Source organism: Lynx canadensis, chromosome A2 (genome assembly GCF_007474595.2).
Source record: "Lynx canadensis isolate LIC74 chromosome A2, mLynCan4.pri.v2, whole genome shotgun sequence".
NCBI lineage: Eukaryota > Metazoa > Chordata > Mammalia > Carnivora > Felidae > Lynx > Lynx canadensis.
The window spans coordinates 115,348,899-115,369,741 of record NC_044304.2 but is presented as its reverse complement, the minus strand read 5'-3'; the positions used below and the strand labels follow the sequence as shown (position 1 = coordinate 115,369,741).

General features: G+C 37.4%; 1 protein-coding gene and 1 pseudogene across 1 annotated transcript in view; both read right to left on the bottom strand.

Annotated features, from left to right (window-relative positions):
- Positions 1–2,477: 2,477 nt before the first annotated feature.
- Positions 2,478–9,815, bottom strand: LOC115501692 (annotated as a pseudogene).
- Positions 9,816–15,015: 5,200 nt separating this feature from the next.
- The window catches only part of CCDC126 (coiled-coil domain containing 126), a 41,030-nt gene continuing 35,202 nt past the window's right edge, over positions 15,016–20,843 (bottom strand). Inside the window, exon 3 of the mRNA XM_030308106.1 lies at positions 15,016–16,800. Within this exon, the coding sequence (XP_030163966.1) occupies positions 16,616–16,800 (185 nt within the window). The 3' untranslated portion in view covers positions 15,016–16,615. The remainder of the gene's footprint in view (positions 16,801–20,843) is intronic.

Here is a 20,843-nt window from a genome sequence, read left to right as displayed (position 1 = left end):
CCTCAAACCCTGAGACCATGACCATAGCCAAAACCAAGAATCTGCCACTTAACCGAATGAGCCACCCAGGCACCCCTTGACTATACAGTTCTGACTGGGATATATTTTTAGGACAAAAAATTTTAAAAAGGCAAACAATCTTAAATTATCTAGTTTCATTTAGTAGTTTCATTGTTAATAGCAACAATTATTATTTTGAAACCAACAAATGTATATTTTAATATACTACTACTAAGAAACTATGTTAAAGCTGTCAGGGACTTAATGTTCAGCATAAAAAGCTCAGTTAAAAAAAAAAAAAAACGTGGTGGGGCGCCTGGGTGGCTCAGTCGGTTAAGCGTCCGACTTTGGCTCAGGTCATGATCTCACGGTTCGTGGGCTGGAGGCCTGCGTCAGACTTTGTGCTGACACCTCAGATCCTGGAGCCTGAGAATCTGTGTCTCCTTCTCTCTCTGCTCCTTCCCTGCTCATGCTCTCTCTCTCAAAAAATAAATAAACATTAAAATTACTTATTTTGTAGCTCTGTCCACTGAAAAGGCCAAGAAGCAATAATAATTCAGTAACAACAAGAATCCCATACTGTGGTCTCAAAACATCATTTCACACTAAAAGGGCTTGGCATTTTCTGTACAGTCAATCCAAGAAATATACCAGTTGAGCTTGGGATATCTTATTGTGCCAGAAAACAAAGAGGCTATCAAAAGATAATACTATCATATCAAACAAATACAGAAGCCTCAAAAGCTTCCCACTTACACTCAAAATAGAATAATTTGAGTGTCAAACAACTGCAACCAATAGAAACACATTTAACGTGTAAAGCTATGAGTTCATAGTGCTATTCAAAAAAGGAAAAAAGATGGGGCGCCTGGGTGGTGCAGTCGGTTAAGCGTCCGACTTCAGACAGGTCACGATCTCGGGGTCCGTGGGTTCGAGCCCCGCGACGAGCCCCGCGTCGAGCCCCGCGTCGGGCTCTGGGCTGATGGCTCAGGGCCTGGAGCCTGTTTCCGATTCTGTGTCTCCCTCTCTCTCTGCCCCTCCCCCGTTCATGCTCTGTCTCTCTCTGTCCCAAAATAAATAAAAAACGTTGAAAAAAAATTTCTTAAAAAAACAAAAAAGGAAAAAAGAGGGGCACCTGGGTGGCTCAGTCGGTTAAGCATCCAACTTTGGCTCAGGTCATGATCTCACACTTGGTGAGTTCGAGCCCCACGTCAGGCTCTGTGCTGACAGCTCAGACCCTGGAGGCTGCCTTGGATTCTGTGTCTCCCTCTCTCCGTCCCTCCCCTGCTCTCTCTCTCTCTCTCTCTCTCTCTCTCTCAAAAATAAACATTAAAAAAATTTTTTTTAAGAAAAACAAAAAAGGAAAAAGAGAAAGACCCTGGACACCATGGAGGTTGCTAGGTAATGAACACATTACTGTAAAATTGGATAGTTGAAAGGAAATAATTAAAGATCTGTCCTGTTTTTCTGGTATGAACAGTATTTCAAGGTAACCAAATAATCCTTACGGATGTAAGAAAGTTCTCTACAGAAGACTTCTAGCTAATAAATGAAAACAGAATGATTAAATCATAAAATCACCATCTTGCAACCCATAATTGTTTTCAAATGAATCAGACAGTGGTCAACAAAAGATACCAAAATCATTAAGTAAAAGATAGTTGGGAAACTTTACAATCAGACAGGAATCAGCATCACCACATGAACACCTTAAGCATACTAAAAGTGAGGCCATCTGACACTATGTGGCTCTTGAGGTGATAAAATAATATGAAGTCTGTAACATCACCTATAGTATATTCTCGTCAAGAACCTCAAACTGGAGTGCCTGAGTGTCTCAGTCAGTTAAGCGTCCAACTTCGGCTCAGATCATGATCTCACTGTTCATGAGTTCGAGCCCCGCATGGGGCTCTCTGCTGTCAGCACAGAGCCCACTTTGGACCCTCTGTTCCCCTCTCTCTCTGCCCCTCCCCTGCTTGTGCTCTACCTATAAATAAATAAATAGGTAAATAACTAAATAAACACACAAACATACATTTTAAAAAAAGGAATCTAAAATAGAATTTGATCAAGTCTTTAGTGCTAACTTGTAGACTGCAGGAAATACAGAGGATAGAAAAGCAAATTAAACACAAGATGCAACTGCAACATTCTACAAGATCACCGACCCAGTTTCTTCAAGAAGTAACTCAAATAAAGGAGGGGAAGTGGAGCACTTATGCAAATGAAAAGGGATCCTAGAGACTGTAATCACCAAAGGTGGACCCTGTGCAGACTCTGGCTTGCAAAAGTAATAATTGTAAAAAGACATTCTTTGAGATGATAGGGAAATTTGAATAGTTTGTATTACAACTTGAGAAATGTTTATTTCATGTTGTTAGATGTAAATATGGCTTTGGGTTATATAAGGAAAAAGTTGTCTTTTAAAGCATGGTGAAGTGGTTAGAATAAAATATCAGGCCTTTTAAGGTTTGCTTTTAAATACTCCAGTCAAAAAACCCCCACAAAAACAAATAAAATAGAAATAGCTCTGGTTTATCAAGATACCCCCTTATACCAGCAAAGGGCCACTTGTTCTTCAGTAGCCACAGGAGCATACTGTCCTTGCTTCAGATACTCAGGATGCACATCAGGACCCAAGAGCTGTTGAGTGGCAGCAGGGAGGTCAGAACCGAATCAGGCAAAAGCAGCAACCTCATGATTAAGAGCCAATTCCAGCTTCATGGTACCTGCCACTTGCTTCCTGACCCTGGTTTGGGCAGCAGATCTGACACAGGATACAGACAAGCCAACAGACACCTTTGTAAAACACTTCTGTTTCCAAGATCTGCCCATCAGTGATGGAGGTGACATTCATTGGAATATAAGCACACACATAACCAGCCGTGTTTCTCCGACTGGAAAAGCAGACAAGGAGCCACTACCAAGAGAATCATTCATTTTGTTCTCTCCAGCAGACAGGAGTGTAGTTAAAACATATCGCTAGAATAGGCCTCATGAGCAGCAGAAGTGTGGCAATAAGCAACAGAGCATTTGGATAACTCTTGATAGATGATCGAAGCATGTTTTCCATTATCCTTAAAATATTCTCCTATAGAACAGCCGGAATAAGGAGTCAGGCACTGACGGGGGGCAGAATCAGCAGTAGCTGAAACCACAATGGTGTTCTTCATGGCATTTGCATCTGTAAGTCTCTTCACCAACTAGGCAATGTAGATATGATACAGCTTCTTCTTTTCATCAGATGCATCATTGAAACATTTCTGGTTAATGATTACGTCAATCATTGACATTTTGCCAGCCTATTGGCCACCAATAACCAGCTCATGTTGACCATCTATCCACAGACTTAATGCCAGTCTGCACAGAGATTGGAGGAATGATCCCAGGGGCTTTCAGCCAACTTGTCTACAGTTCTTGCAACCCATTACCAATGGCACCTACTATATGACCCAACAGCTTCTTGCCACCTAGAATGCCCACAATGTCTCCTGTCCTCTTCAGGATATCTTCTTCCTTAATTAGTTTTCATTTCCAAACACAGTAACACCAACATTATCAGGTTCCAAGTTCAGAGACATACCCTTTAAGCTTGTAAGAAAACTCTACCATTTCTTCTGCTTGAACAGACAATATGTATAGAACCCTACCTTTTAACTAAGAAATAACCAAAGAGCAAAGCAAAATAAATAAAAAATAAAAAGCAACATCATTACAGAACATACTGTAGATATTAGAAAATACTGTTATTAACAACAACTTTATACCAATAAACCTGAAGATTTAAATGAACAAAAAAAATTTAGGGAAAGACCAACTTACTAAAACTAATACAAAAATAAAATCTAAATAAGGGTACCTGGCTGGCTCATTTGGTAGAGCCCCTAGTTGGGTGCAGAGATTACTTACAAATAAAATCTTCAAAAAAAAATTAAATTAAAAAAAATCTAAATAGCCGTATACCTATCAAAGAAAATGAGCCCATATTTAAAGACACTCCCCAGGGGCGCCTGGGTGGCTCAGTCAGTTGAGCAGCCGACTTCGGCTCAGGTCATGATCTCACGGTCCGTGAGTTCGAGCCCCACGTCGGGCTCTGTGCTGACAGCTCAGAGCCTGGAGCCTGTTTCAGATTCTGTGTCTCCCTCTCTCTGACCCTCCCCTGTTCATGCTCTGTCTCTCCCTGTCTCAAAAATAAATAAAACATTAAAAAAAAAATTTTAAAGACACTCCCCAGAAGAAATCTCAAGGCCACATCCTTCACTAGCAACTTCTTCTAAATTAACAAAGAAATAACATCAGTCTTACAGTCTTTTAGAGAATATTTCTCAATTTATTTCATGACACCAGAATAAACTCAACACCAAAACTAAAGAAGGGTTTATAAGGAAAGAAAATTACAGACCAATTTTGCTCATAAATCTCATAAATCTATTGTTTTAAACATCCCTAATACAAAACACTAGCAAATTGAATCTAATAACACATAAAAAAGAATATGTTATAACCTTGAAAGCAAGATTGCTTTCATATTTGAAAATGATCCAATGCAATTCACCACATTAATGGAATAAAGAGGGGCATCTGGATGGCTCAGTCAGTTAAGCATCCAACTCTTGGTTTCAGTTCAGGTCATAATCTCATGGTTCATGGGTTTGAGCCCCACATCTGGCTCCAAACTGACAGTGCAAAGCCTGCTTGGGATTCATTCTCTTCCCCTCTCTCTCTCTCTCTCTCCCTTTCTCTCAAAATAAATAAACTTCTTTTAGAAAAAAACTGAATAAAGAAACCCATACAAACTGACAGAAATATGAAATAGAAATTAAAAACCAATTCTAACCAGGTGCCTGAGGGTTGTATAATAAATCTATAATACAAGCAAAAAAAAAAAATACACAATTATTTCTAGGGAACCAGTTAACAGCTTGGTTTAGGATAGTGCCAAGAAATGACTCTCTCCTCTGGGCTAGGCTTTACTTCCTTTAGAAGTAGCAATGAAACAAGTTTTTGGACATCAAAAGACAGAGATCGGTCAAGGGTTTCCTATTACTCCCTCTATTCTCTGTCTTAAAGACAATGTTTTTTTCATCCATCTGCTGATGGAATAAATTTTTTTCCCAGTATACACACGAGCAGTTCAGGACTCCCACTCACATGATTTCACAAGTTTGTTCACAATCTACAGTTAAGTTCTATAAGCATGATGGGGTGAAAGCTTCAAAGGAATGAGGTATTATGACCTTTTATTACCTATTACCTATCCTGAGCATGAGGGAATGTGGAGACATCCAGTCAAAACTTTATCACCAGTAAGAATGTGAAATGGCACAATCACTTCAGGAAAAAAAAAAAAGGGGGGGTGTGTTTCTTAATATACTTAGCATATGACCAGTAATTTCACTCTTATTTCTCCAAAAGAAATGAAAATTTATGTTCACAAAAAGACATTTATAATTATAGCAGCTTTATATTTTTAAACTTTTTACAGTTTATTTATTTTTTCTGAGAGAAAGAGAGAGATGCTCAAGTGGGGTAAGGGCAGACAGAGGGACAGAAAATCCCAAGTAGCTTCACACTCACTGCCAGCGCAGAGCCCAACGCAGGGCTTGAACTCACAAACCGTGAAATTATGACCTGAGCCGAGATCAAGAGTGTCGCTTAACCGACTGAGCCCCCCAGGTGCCCCTATAACAGCTTTATGTTTAACAGCCAAAACCTAAAAACAGTTCAGGTATGCATCAACAGGAAAAAGAATATACAAACTGGGCTACATTCATATGATGAACTACTACTACTCAACACTAAACAAATTACTGATGCGTGCAACAATATAAATGAAAATCAAAAACATTATGATGAGCGGAAACAGCCAAATACAAAAGTACATAGTGTATGATTCCATTTATATGACATTCTCAAATAGGTGACATTAATCTATGGTGGAAAAAATTGAGATGAGGGTTGGGGTAAGATGTGACTAGAAGATGGTATGAGAGAAGTTTGGTGTGACAATAATGCTCCATATAAGAGGAGTCTGGGTAGCAGGTTAATGTATTTGTCAAAACTTAGCTAGCCTGGGGCGCCTGGGTGGCGCAGTCGGTTAAGCGTCCGACTTCAGCCGGGTCACGATCTCGCGCTCCGTGAGTTCGAGCCCCGCGTCGGGCTCTGGGCTGATGGCTCAGAGCCTGGAGCCTGTTTCTGATACTGTGACTCCCTCTCTCTCTGCCCCTCCCCCGTTCATGCTCTGTCTCTCTCTGTCCCAAAAATAAATAAACGTTGAAAAAAAAAAAAATTAAAAAAAAAAAAAAAAACTTAGCTAGCCTACACTTAAAATGTGTGCATTTTATTATATATAAATTTCACATTCAACAAAAAAAAACCTTTAAATGTTGAACGCTAGTTAGTGACATGCATGCTAAAGTTCTTCAGGGGAAGTGTGCTGATAACTGTAATTTGCTTCAAAAAGCATCAACAAATAAAATGGATTCATAGATGTGATAAAGTACAATAAAAGATGGTAGAATCTAGATGCTAGACATATTATTTCAACCTTCCTGCAGGTTTGAAATGTTCATAATAAAATGTTAAAGACAAATTTAAAACTCTGTTGCCTTGTTTGAAACAGGTTCAGTGAGGAAGTTTTCTCCAAGCAGATATATTAAGTAGCAAGTACACATAATTTGAAGAAATAAAGGGACTTGTCGCAAGAAATTGAAAAACATTATAAATTTTCATTCCTTTCAAGCAATGTATAGTCTTCAGGAGGGGCACCTGGGTGGCTCAGGTAGTTAAACATCCGACTTTGGCTCAGGTCATGATTTCATGGTTCATGGGTTCACGTCAGGCTCTGTGCTCACAGCTCAGATCCTGGAGCCTGCTTCAGGTTCTGTGTCTCCCTCTTTCTCTCTGCCCCTCCCCTGTTCACACACTCTCTCTCTCTCTCTCAAAAATAAAATAAAACATTAAAAAAAAATCAGTCTTCAGGATAGGATGTGCACAGTTCTTAGTGTCACTTAGAAATATTGACAGTCATAATTTGATAGTGCCATTTGTTTTCTATAAAAAAATGAGAAAATCATTAGTTTCATAGTAACTCTATAAAGAGAAATTTGACCAAGGATCTCCCAGAACATGACTTGAATTTATTAGTAAAGCAGTTATATTTTATATTTTAGTTTCTTCTAATTATCGCCCTAAACTGGAAAAAAAAGGGGAAAAAAAGTCCTATATATCTTTTCCAGTATACAATTTTTTTCTCCTTGTAGGTAACGGCAAACAAGACATCTGTTACAATTATTTTTCTTCTTAAATCAAGCAAAATGAGAACAGCACCATTTAAATTATAATCTGTATAATCATACTATATTGGAGGCTTTAAAACATTTTTTAAACCTCAACTTACCTAAGAAACATTTTACATCTTGACTCAGAAAACACACACTCCCATAGATCCGAATCAAAAGTTTCAGGGAACACTTACCCTTATTACTGATGATGGAATCGGATATTTCAATTTTATTCCATTACTTCAAAATGCTGGTCACAAACCACTAAATTGATTTCATATTTTCCTGATGGATCACAACCTGTCATTTGAAATATTGCACTACCTAGTCCCAAAGGTTTTTCAGAAAAGAAGTCCTGGGTAGAGACTGCACTGTGAAACAGTCTAAGAACTGTAGGAATATCAAATATCTTTCTATTGCTTTCTGTGTGCTAATCCACAGTCTCCTTTTCTCATGTTACATTACATTAACAAATAAATATCGAACACCTACTTTGTACAAGGCCTCCTCCTAGGAACTTGAGATAAACAATCTGATTATTCTTTTTTATATATATTTTTTTAAGACCTCACAGGACCTTAGACACACTCCATCTATTGTACCAAACCCCACAGGGTCACACAGGATGGCATCACCAGTGTTTTGGAGATAGAGGCACTGAGTCAGAAATTACATATTTCCAAAAGTCATACTGATAAAACATGGAAGTTAAGAGTCAAATTTTCTCAACTTCAATTTAAAAAATCTAAAGTATTTTAAAACAATCAACTTCAAAATAATATTTATTTTCTATATTAGAATACATAATAAGGGGCACCTGGGTGGCTTGGTCAGTTGAGGGTCCAACTTTTGATCCCAGCTCAGGTCTTGATCTCAGGGTTGAGTTCAAGCCTTGCACTGGGCTCTGTGCTGGGCACGAAGTCTACTTAAAAACAAAACGAAACAAAACAAACACAAACAGCACATAATGACTATATATATATATATATATATATATATATATACATACACACACACACACACACACACACACACACATGGAAATAACAAGCAAGGCACCTGGGTGACTCAGTCGGTTAAGTGAAGTCTCCCACTCACTTTTGGCTCAGGTCATGGAATCGAGCCTCATATCAGGCTCCCTGTGGAGCCTGCTCGGGTTTCTCTCTCTCTCTCTCTCTCTCTCTCTCTCTCTCTCTCTCTCTCTCCCTCCCCCCCCTCCCGCTCTGCCTCTCTCCCCTGCTCTCATGTACTCTCTCTCTCTCTCTCTCTCAAATTAGAAAGAAAGAAAGAAAGAAAGAAAGAAAGAAAGAACAAACAAACTAGGATAAAAGGTTTGATAACGTCCTTCTTAAATTATATCCACCTATCACAATATATTCAGTATCTACTATGTGCCAGATATTGTCCACTCAATACTTTTGGACTGACTCTCTGAGTTCAGATTTGAAGAAAAGAGTAAATGGGGAGGTTTTCCTCCTTTTCAAACTCATGAAGAAGAAAACTTGATCATTCTAGAAAGAGGGCAGAGCAGCCACTTCTGCAGGCACCGGGGACCTGACCGTCTCTGAACATACTAGAAAAGCCTCTGGCTTTGGAACAGGTAGCGAGGGAAGGCTGCTGTAGAAGTGGTGCTTCAGCAGAGACCTGAAGAATGAGAAGAAGCCACTCATGCAAAGTGCTGAGAGAAGAGCATTCCAGACAGAGGCAAGAGCGTGAAGGAATGACAGAATGCATGAAATAGAGACCACAAGTGATAGGAGATTCCAGAGAAAAGGGATCAGTCCTTTAAGGTTGGGAATCAGAAACTTGGGAGTCCTAAGTATGTAAAACTAGAGAGCATATCAGAAAAGGACCAGGCATTCCAGGCAAGGAAATGGAAAAGAGCAAATCTGAACTATATGATGTAAAACAGGGCAGGCAAAACCTGACAAACAGGAAACAATAATCGGATTGTTTCCTAGTTGTGACCAGTTCTGGGCTTGGCTTCATCTGTTTGGAATTCCAACAGAACATTCTCAGATGGCCAAAGGGCTCCAGCTGTGACTAGAGTTGGAACACTGTTTCCATGTGGCCAGCACTCACGCCTTACTTGCAAGCCCAAATTCACAAGCAAGAAATACTAGTTATTTTGGTTTTGCAGGAGCAAAGGAAAATACTTTCCATCTGGCCTGAGTTGTGAAGAAACCAATTCTTCCTACTCTGAAGCCAGTATATGTAAAGTGTAGACTCCCTGAAAAAGAAACGTATGGAAGATATAGCTTAAATCTTCCTGAGGGTAAAAGAAGGACCCGAGGTCATCATTTTCCTGGTAAAGCTAACTGAGCCCTAATCAACAATGAGAAAAATTTCCTCCTTTTAGAGTTGTGGCCTTGGCTTCCTTTTTAGCCTCAGGAAAACGTTATCATTCGAGAAACACAGGGCAGAGCAGCCACTTGTGTGGTCAGTCTCTCAGCCCCTGAGATGAGGCTCTGTGTCAGAAAAGCCACTTGTTCTAATCAGAAAAAGAGTTACCTCTCTTCTGCTGTTGACCATGGTTATTTGATACTATATTAAAACCTAACAATACATGATAGGGAAGAAGATAAAAGGAAGAATTGAGCCATGCAGAGAGATAGAAAGTGATTTTAACTTAAAATTCTCAATACTCATACCACTTTCCCCGGGAGAGTTTAATTCCAAGTGCCACTTAGTTATTTTCCAAGGCAGAAAATGACAGCAGACTATCTGAGGAGAAAAAGAGAACAAACTACATTAATATATCAAAACCACCCCCCACCCCAGCTTCTGCCTGCCTTCCTCCTACAAGTGTGTCTTTGCCAGGAAGCTAAAAGGAGAAGGGTATTTGCAGCTAAAAGACACTTTTAGAGTTTGCAATAAGCAATCTTTACATTCTTTACATTTTTAAATACATCAAGTTCAGGGGGGAAGACCAAAGAACTGCCCTTTTATTATATGGGGCAAGTAATAATTGACAATGCTTAAAATAAGGATTTCCATGTCACTTTTTACCTCACTTCTCTATAGAGATGTCAATTCCAGTCTCATGACCAGTGTGTGGACCATGTGCAGTGGGCAAGCTTTGGAGAAATGACTAGGTTTTTGTTTTTTTTAAATGTTTATTTATTTATTTTGAGAGAGACAGAGAGAGAGAAAGAGAGCATGGATGCAGGGAAGGGGCAGAGAGAGAGTCCCAAGCAGGCTCCACGCTGTCAGTGCAGAAACCCACACAGGACAGGACTCAAACTCAAGAACCATGAGATCATGACCTGAGGCAAAATTAAGAGTGGGAGGCTTAACTGACTGAGCCACGCAGGCACCCCAAGAGAAATGGCTGGAAGTTTTTAAGCCTCTGAATATATATACATATATACATATATATATACATGTATATGTGTGTGTATATGTATATATACATATACATATACATATACATACATACTTTTTTTTTTTTAAAGACAGAGGACACAAGTGAACAAAGAGCAGAGAGGGAGAGACAGAGGGAGAGAAAGAAGTGGTGCTCATCCCAAGCAGGGCTCGAACTTAACCCAATGCAGGGCTCGTGCTCAGGAACCATGAGATCATGACCTAAGCCAAAGTCCAATGCTTTACTGAGTCACCCAGGCACCCCAAGGCTCTGTTAGTATTTCAGAAAACTCAAGAGATACTATGTGAAACTCTTAAATCAAGTCATTATGAGACAATTTCAGTCTCCTTTAAAAGTCATCAAATGGTTCATCTGAAAAACCTAGAGAGATTAAAAGGAGAAAAATAGACCAAGAGAGTGGTGTTGAATCCCACTCTGTCTAGCCTCTAGGAAGTGGAAAATTATAAGAAATATTTTGGCCCCAGAAAAATCCCTAACCTAAACATTGCAAATAAAATGTTAGTACTAGATTTTACAGTGACAGAGAACGGCTGTATGTGAATTGATAGTGCCCCGAATCCCACGGTGAGTACAAAAAATGGCCCTGACACCTGTTAGGATGAGCACTGGGTGTTGTATGGAAACCAATTTGACAATACATTTCATAATAAAAAAAAAATTAAAATAAAATTTAAAAATGGCCCTGAGGGCAGACTGAGAAGATACTGTTCACCCTGGAAGAAATCTGCACAAAGCCAACCCCTCCCTTCCCTTCATTCTAAGATTGGATGTAAGAGACAGTACGATAGCAGGCTCATTTTTAAACTCCCAAATACAATAGCTTGGTGCTCCCAACCAATTCTGCAGGAATGGGTTTATTTCCTATATCCCCATACCCTGGCCATCCTGGGCATCAGGATCCTGGGTGGTGGGCTACCATCAATGCCTGGGCACCAAATGCATATTGTGTGATGCCCTGCAGACTCCATGCTTGCTGCTGACCCAGGCCTTTAAGAGCAGAGTAAGGAGTGAAGAGAGAAGTAGATCTTTCTTTTGGATAAAAGGAGAGAAATTCCTATGTCCTAGGAACAACATGGACTATACTTAAGCCAAGATTAGTAGAATAGATGGTAAGACATGGTGCTAAGAGTACAAACTCTGGAGATAGACCTTTCTGGGTTTGAGTCTCTACTGTATGGTCTGTAAGACCTGTGACCAGAGCTCCCCCATCCAGTTTTTCTGCACCAGAGTCCCTTATTTAGAAAATGGGGGTAATAGAACCTCATAAAGTTGTTTTGGAGATTAAACAAGATACTGTACATGAAGAGCACAGCACAGGGCACAGCCCTTTGTAGATGCTCAATAACTGTTATCACCACAGAGATCCCACTGAATGAGAGGCATGATTAAAAACAAATTCTCCAAATCCTTCCTGCTCTAAATCTTTCCCCCTGGAGCACATTCCAGTTTTGAATAGTTTTAATATAGGATGTGTAGAGATTCTGCCAGGAGGCAGGCCAGTGGCCCTTACCTAGCAGAGGTCCTTTTTTGTGTCTTCCTGCTTCAATCATCCACTCGAGGTTTTTGAAATGAAACTCCCAATTCAGGCTCAAAGAATAAAAGGGAATTTTTTATCTCCTTTTCAAACTCATGAAGACGAGAAACAAATAAGCAAATAAAAAAACCCATATTTATCTCAAAACTGAAGATAACCTAATGCTATGAGGAAATTCCCAAACACCAGCAGCTCAAAATGTTTTGTTCCCTTGAGCCTTGATACCATATCTACCATGACACCCTCTCACCTAAAAAGACTCCTCCGAACCAGTTTGTTTCTTTGAGTGAAAAATTGGTAAACATTAAAGAAAGAGTGGGTGGGTGGATAAATTAATCACCTGAGAAAGTTAAATGAAAAATGATTTATTCAAATAAATGATGCTGCTAATCAACAATTAGAAGCAATGTGAAGTTATCCTTGACCTAAGGATTCAAAGGAGGTCCTAAATTCATTCTGGAAATATGTTTGAAAAATACTGACATTGGTGAAATCGAAAAAGACATTAAAAAAAAAATCGGAGGGGGAAAGTGGGTGATGGGCATTGAGGAGGGCACCTGTTGAGATGAGCACTGGGTGTTGTATGGAAACCAATTTGACAATAAATTACATACATACATAGATACATACATACATACATAAATAGTAATAAAAAAAATCTTTAGAGCCTAACTTCCTTACTTAAACACAGACTAATATTGTTGATCCATTTTAAGCCAAAAGGTGCAAAATGACAGACTTGATCTGATTAAGCACAACTCTGACCACTAACCCGCTCTATAACTCAATTAATGGATTAGCCATTCTACATTTTATTCCCAGTCTTTCTCCTACCCTGCAAAATGCTTCTACCCTCTTGTTTATAACATAAAACAAGGTCTGAGGATGGTCACCCATTTTAGATTTTTGTCATTGTAATTCTATGCAAATGGAGATATTTCACCAATTTGTCTCCCCAAATTGCTAATCACACTTTACTGGGTTACCCATTACCACCCAAAATAATGACAGCATGGAGTAATGGAAAGAGGACAAGCTTTAAACTTGTCCCATACCTACGTCTAAATCTTTTATCTGCAAACAAAATGTCTAATAATTGACTGAAAGATATATCAATGGTGATATAGCCACAAAGTAGAATAGCCATGAAAGTTATATACTTACTGACTTGGAAAGAAGTTCATACATTATACAAAAAGAATACAATGTATGGTATAATCTTTAAAAATATAAATAAAGGTATCGATACACAAAGCAAAAGGCATAGAATGGCTTAGTAACTAGTTTTAACAAATATTTATCAGGCACCTATTATGTGTCAGACACAGTCGCATGTGCCCAGATTATATCAGTGAACAGAATGAAGTCCTTGCCTTCACAGAGCCTAGATTCTAAGAAGCAACAGAAAAAAACACAATACATTAATATACAATTTAATGTTAGGTATATCACAATTATGACAAAAAGTAAAAAGGGAAAAAAGAGTGCTAGAGGCATGTTAATTAGGTAGGTGGTCAGAGACACATTTGAGCCAACACCTGAGAATATTGTGGAAGGGGATGGGAGGGGAAGCATGAAGGTATCTGGGAATAGAGGAATATCACATTGAAGTCGCTGAGGCAAAAGCATGGAAGAGAAAGTCCCAGGAAGAGAAAGTCAATATGGTTGAAGAGGAATTAAGAAGGAAAAGGGTAAAGATGAAGTGAGGAGGCAGATAGGAACAAATTAGGGCTTGTGAGGCCACAGCGAGAACACTGGATTTTATTTTAAGTAGAAACAATACAGAGTGTGGGCAGGGGAGATCAGATTCACATTTATATGCTAAAATGTCAATAGCAGTTGTCTGTAGGTAGAAAAATTTCAGATTTGTCCTCCCATTTTGTTTTTCTATATTTATTCTTATTTTCATATTTTCTTTCTCTCCTCTCTAGCTCTTGAGCTCTCTCAAAAGATGACTCTACCATGCCCCCAACCAAAACTTAAGAATCATTCTGGGCTTTCAATTATTTAAAAATTAGTTTCAATTAACTCATTCATTCATTCATGCATTCATTCATTGTCTCTTTCATTATATCATGTCCTCTTTTCAGGTAAACATTTCTCTTAAAAAAAAAAAGGATAACAATTTAACTACATCGATAGCTATTCAGCAGAAAGTGGTTAAAAACAGAACAGTGTTTGCAATTAAACCAAATGTACAAGTCAGAGGTTCTTATGTACGCTGTTAACACTTCAGTCTTCTGAGATAGAATTAAATAAGATGAGGCAGATTCTATACATTTAAAATAAAGAACATGGTGTCACTAAAAAGGCAGACCTGAGCCTCTATAGTCTACCTAACTCCACAGTCAAGGTCCTAAGTATTTCTTGAAGACAAATGAGACCCAAGTTATCATCAACTATGTAAAATAATGTTTAAATTACTTTTTTGCCAGTATACTGCTTAAAGATATTCTGAAATAACCCAAAATTACTCTGAAATAAATATGAAAGTTTAAATATGTTTCGTGACACCCTTTGTGTTAACGTCCTGATTAATTAAGATTAATTGAAGATATAAATACTACAGTATGACCTTTAAAAACTCAATGGTAAACTTCAACTTGAGGGTACAAACCTAGGAACCACCTCTGATCATAATCCTCAGACTTACTCCCATCAAATCCTGAACTCGAACTCTCCTACCATGAACAAAGCAATTTTCCACTGTTTTCTTTTGATAAAACAAAACCCCCAGTTATGTAAGATTCCTTTCAATCACTTACCACTTTTTAAATGCACAACCACCATTAAAGAAAAAAACTTATCACACCTTGTAAGTACAAATAATATATTTTATTTCATCCCTGAAAACAAAAACAAAAATGTCTACATCTAATAAGACTGAACAATTATTCCAAACTTCAACTGGCAATGGTATGTAATTAATTTCTTCACATAGGGTATAGGGAAAAGAGTTCAGAAAGCTACCTTTCATGAAACAATATTTTCTCATACTTATTTTAATAAAGCATTAGAATTATTGCTACTATGTGTGGTAACATATTATAATAATAAACAATACAATATCCAAAACTAAATTCAATATAGCCTAAATCTAAAAGCTAGCTGCACTTAAGCAGTTATTATAGAGAATAAATACTATGAAATACAGGGCACCATATGGCAATTAAATTTGCTACAAGGGAAATTTAAATAAAGTTGTACGTTGCTCTATACTAGAATTATCCAAGATTAGGATCTCTTGTGCTATATACAATAGCTGTTTTCCTGAAAAGAGAGTCAATCTTCATAGCTTAAATTAAATGCTCTTGTTTTTAAGTGGTCATTATATAAAATGAATACCTAATATATCTTTTACACAAATCCACAATTTCATGAAGCCAGATACTCTTACATAATGTTAACATTTTCCAAGCAATTTAATGCAGCACAAAATACCTTTAGTACACACACCTGGCTAAAGACCTTAAGCATCCCAGTCTCACAAATATCTCAGTCTCCCCTTCCACTGCCAACATAACAAAAGCAAAACTTACCCAAATACAGAAATAATGTGCTTTCAATAGCACAGACACTCAAAAGGTTAAACTTTTAAATTAATATTCACGTATGTGAAAAATCATGAATTAATACTTTACTTAATTTTAATCTCATCATAAAAATATCTTTTATTCTTCAAGGTATATATAAGAAAATGTTATTTATGAGATTAGAGATTCCTATTTTTACATTATTTTTCTCAATGTTTAGAATAGGTTATGGATAGTGGCTACTAACCATCTCAAGATTATAACCTTACAAATGTAATTTTTCAAAATATACAATAATTAACCTCCAGTTATTCTGAAGGCTAGTGCAAATGAAGACATTCTTTGGGTCATGATTTCAAAACATTATTTTCAACATTATACTTCCTTTCTCTGCTCATAATCTGAGTAACAAAATATAGTACTGGAAGTAAGCACATTTTCTAATAGTATTAGTCTAACAGTTAAACCCATTGAGAACAAATGACAAAATGATTCAATAACAATATTCTCTAAAAAACATGTTACATATTTAAATAAATATTTTATAGAAATGAACCCATGTCTTTCAGTGTTTTTGTTTCACCTCCATCCCAAACACAAAAGATTTATACAAAGATCACCTACCTGCTTACTACATCAACCATGTTACCAAATTCCCTTTAAGGATATAGTAGTACAGCATTGAAGAGACTTGCCTGAAAGCAAACTAACTTTTAAAATTTATATACAGAATTAGAGCTCTGTGAATCCAGCATATTCCTCAGAAATGCGCAGGGCTTTTATTGTACAGTATTATTCTATCCTAGCCAGCAACTTAAAAGCTTTCTGCCATAGGATATGATCCACGGTGGATGTAGCAGCACAAGGTGATCTTCAACTGCTATCTAATGCTGCCCGATGCATTGATCCTTTTATTTGTGGTTACCGGCACCAGGTTTCCACTTGTGCCATTGGTAGTGTTGGTTGCCGAGCCGTTCACAACAATATAGTCCACTTTGTTCTCCAGCTTTACCAAGCGTTGTAAAATGTCATCTAAGAGGACAGCAATTGTTCTCTTTAGATCCGCTACAGGGGAAAAAATCAGAATAAACTGTATTAAACATTGACAGAACACTTAATATTTGTATTTTCCTAGTTTGAGAGGGGGGATAATGAAACATTACTGAGTCATCAGAGAGAAAATATACTAGAGAGAAAGCTCTCATACCACAAATAGGAAAAACCTAATTGTGTAAATCAATAGCACCATATACAGACCTTCCTAAAGGAATTTCAGAGTTATAAATGTGAGGGCAACTCTCACCTTCTAGTGCAATAAAACACATTTGAAGTATGGTTCAAAACTGTATTCCCTTTGTAAGCAGTTTGTAAAGATGACTGTGGACTAGGCAGGTAAGGTAAAACAAACTAGGTAAGTAAGTAAGAAGTTCAATGAAATGCAGAAACACGAAACCTGGATTCTCCAGAGGCTGAAATGTGTGTATGAGTGGGGGAGCCTAGGATCAGGGCAGATGCCAGGAAACTGATTAGTGCAGTAGAGATAGTAACAATAGTTCCAAGTTAAATTTCTTCCAGAATGACAGGGAAGTTTATATGTCTTTGGGAGATTAAGGGGTTTCAATAGAATCTACCTAGAAAGAATGAAATTAGGACTTTTCCTTAGAGTTATTTTTTCAAGTTTCCCAAAGGCGCCTGTACATATGAGGTACTCAGTAAGTGGCAACTAATATTGTTATTTTTTGCTGATTTTGAACTAAAAAGCAACTCAAACCCTAATATGTGACCAGGGAAACAATCATCTAACCACAATTGATAAATTTGCTGATGGTTCTGTCACTAGGAGATCAGAAAAAGCAAAAGCAAAATAAAAAAGATACATTGGACTTCATCAAAATTTAAAACTTTGGGTATCAAAGACTATTATCCAGAAAGTGAAAATAACAGGCAGAATGGAAGACAATATTTGCAAATCACGTATCCGACAAGGGTTTAATTTCAAAAACATATAAAGAGCCCTTAAACAACAAAAGGATAACAACCCAATTTTTTAAATGAGCGAAGGACTTGAATAGACATTTCCCCAAATAAGATATGCAAATGGATAATAAACACAAGAAAAGATACCCAACATCACAATGAGATATCACTTCAGGATGGCTATAATCAAAGAAAGGGAAAAACAATATGATACTGGCACAAAAATAAACATATGGCTCAATGGAACAGAATACACACTCCAGAAATAAACCTGTGCTTATATGGTCAATTAATCCATGACAAAGGAGGCAAGAATACATAATAGGAAAAAAGTTTCTTCAACAAATGGTGCTGGGAAAACCGGACAGCTTCAAGCAAAAGAATGAAACTGGACCACTTTCTTAGATCAGACACAAAAATAAATTCAACATGGATTAAAGACCTAAATGTGAGACCTAAAATCATAAAATTCCTACAAGAAAACATAAGAAGTAATTTCTTTGACATTGGCTATAGAAACAGTTTTCTACGGGTGCCTGGTTGGCTCATTCAGTTGAGCGTCCGACTTTGGCTGAAGTCATAATCACATCCGTGGGTTTGAGCCCTGCATCGGGCTGCTGACAGCTCAGAGCCTGGAGCCTGCTTTGGATTCTGTGTCTCCCTCTCTCTCTGCCTCTACCCTGCTTGCACTCTGTCTCTGTCTCTCAAAAAACAAAATGTTAAAAAAAAATTTTTTTTTAAAGAAACAGTTTTCGGGGCACCTGGGTGGCGCAGTCGGTTAAGCGTCCGACTTCAGCCAGGTCACGATCTCGCGCTCTGTGAGTTCGAGCCCCGCGTCGGGCTCTGGGCTGATGGCTCAGAGCCTGGAGCCTGTTTCCGATTCTGTGTCTCCCTCTCTCTCTGCCCTTCCCCCGTTCATGCTCTGTCTCTCTCTGTCCCAAAAATAAATAAAAAACGTTGAAAAAAAAAAAAAAAAAAGAAACAGTTTTCTAGATATGTCTTCTCTGGCAAGGGAAACAAAAGCAAGTATTTGGGGACTATATCAAGATAAAAAGCTCGTGCACAGTGAGGGAATCAACCAACAAAACAAAAAGGCAACCTACTGGATGGGAGAAGTGATCTGCAAATGATATAACTGATAAGGGGTGAATATACAAAACACATAAAGAACTTACACAACTCAACACCAAAAAAACAAATAATACAACTAAAAATGGGCAGAGGACCTTTGTAGACATTTTTCCAAAGAAGACATAACAGATGGCCAACAGATATGTGAAAAGATGCTCAACATCACTCATCATCAGGGAAATCCAAATCAAAACTATGAGATATCACCTTACACCTGTCAGAATAACTAAAATCAAAATAAGAAATGACAAGTGTTGGCGAGGATGTGGGAAAAAAGGAACCCTCGTATACTGTTGGTGGGAACGCAAATTGGCACAGTCACTGTGGAAAACAGTATGGAGGTTCCTCAAAACATTAAAAATAGAATTACCATATAATCCAGTAATTCTATTACTGGGTATTTACCCAAAGAAAACAAAAAACACTAATTTGAAAAGATATATGCCCATCTATGTTTACTGAAGCATTATTTACAACAGCCAAGACATGAAAGCAACTCAAATGTCCAGTGGTAGATGAATGGATGAAGAAGAGGTACATAAATACATAAGGGGAAATTACTCGGCCATAAAAAAGAATGAAATATTGCCATCTGCAATGACATGGATGGAGCCAGAGCATATAATGCTAACTGAAATAAGTCAGACAGAAAAAGACAAATACTGTATGACTTCACTCATATGTGTAATTTAAGAAAATAAACAATTGTATTGTACACCTGAAACTAACATAACACTGTATGTTAATAATAATTCAATAAAAAACATTTTTTTAAAGAAACAAAATAAGCATGGGTGAGCATATGGAGAAACTGGAATCCTCATACACTGCTGGTAGAAATATAAAATGGTCAGCCACTATAGAAAGTAGTTTGGCAATTCCTCAAAAAGCTAAATATAAAATTGCCACATGACCCAGGAATTCCACTCCTAGGTATGTATATACCCCCCAAATTGAAAAGAGACTCAGAGATACTTGTACACCAATATTCACAACAGCCAAAAGGTGGAAACAATCCAAGTGTCCATCAATAGATGAAGAGATTGACAAAATGTGGTATATACATGCAATGGAATATTATTTAGCCATAAAGGATGATGTTCTGATACATGCTAAAACATGCATGAATTTAAAGACATTATGCAAAGTGAAATAAGCCAGACAAAGAAAGGGACAAATATTGTATGGATCCACTAATGTGAACTACCTAGAATAGACAAAATCATAAAGACAGAAAGTAGATTAGAGACTACCAAGGGCCAGTGAAATGGGGAAACAGCAAGCTCTTGCTTAATGGTTACAGTTTCTTGCTTAGAGTGATGCAAGTTTTAGAAAGTTAATAGTGATGGCTGTACGACACTATGCATTAATGCCGCTAAACAGTATACTTTAAAATTATTAAAACGGCAAATTTTATGCTACATACATTTTACCATAATGTTTAAAAGTGTAAACAATGAAAAAAATCAGAATGGAGTAGTGAGAATAGTGGTTGTGGGTGGTAGCAGAAGGTGATTAGAAAATGCTTATTAAAAAAACAAAACAAAAAAATCAACGTAATATAAAGTTAAGGGGAAACTTTATTTGGAAGAATGAGACTCTACAAAAAGTATATCTTCCGGCATCATTCATCATGAGAACTTACATATTCTAGTATGGCAGAAATGTACAAGAAAAAAAAAGTGTAAAAAAAAAATCCTGTGACAAGTATTTAGGGATGAAATGTCATGATACATAAAACTTTCAAATGGTGCCCCAAAAAACAAATACATTTGTATACAGAAGGAAAGATAAAAACAAATGCAGAAAAGTTTTTAGCAAATGGTGAGTACAGACAAAAGATATAGGATGTTTATTATACAATTTTCCCTAATTTTCGATAGACTCAAATTTTTCAAAATAAAAGACTGCAGAGAGGAGACCTTTCTTTATTAAGATCTTCCAATCAAGAGTTATAATAGTATTGGTAAATAGGACAGAATTAAATAATTTTTTTAAAA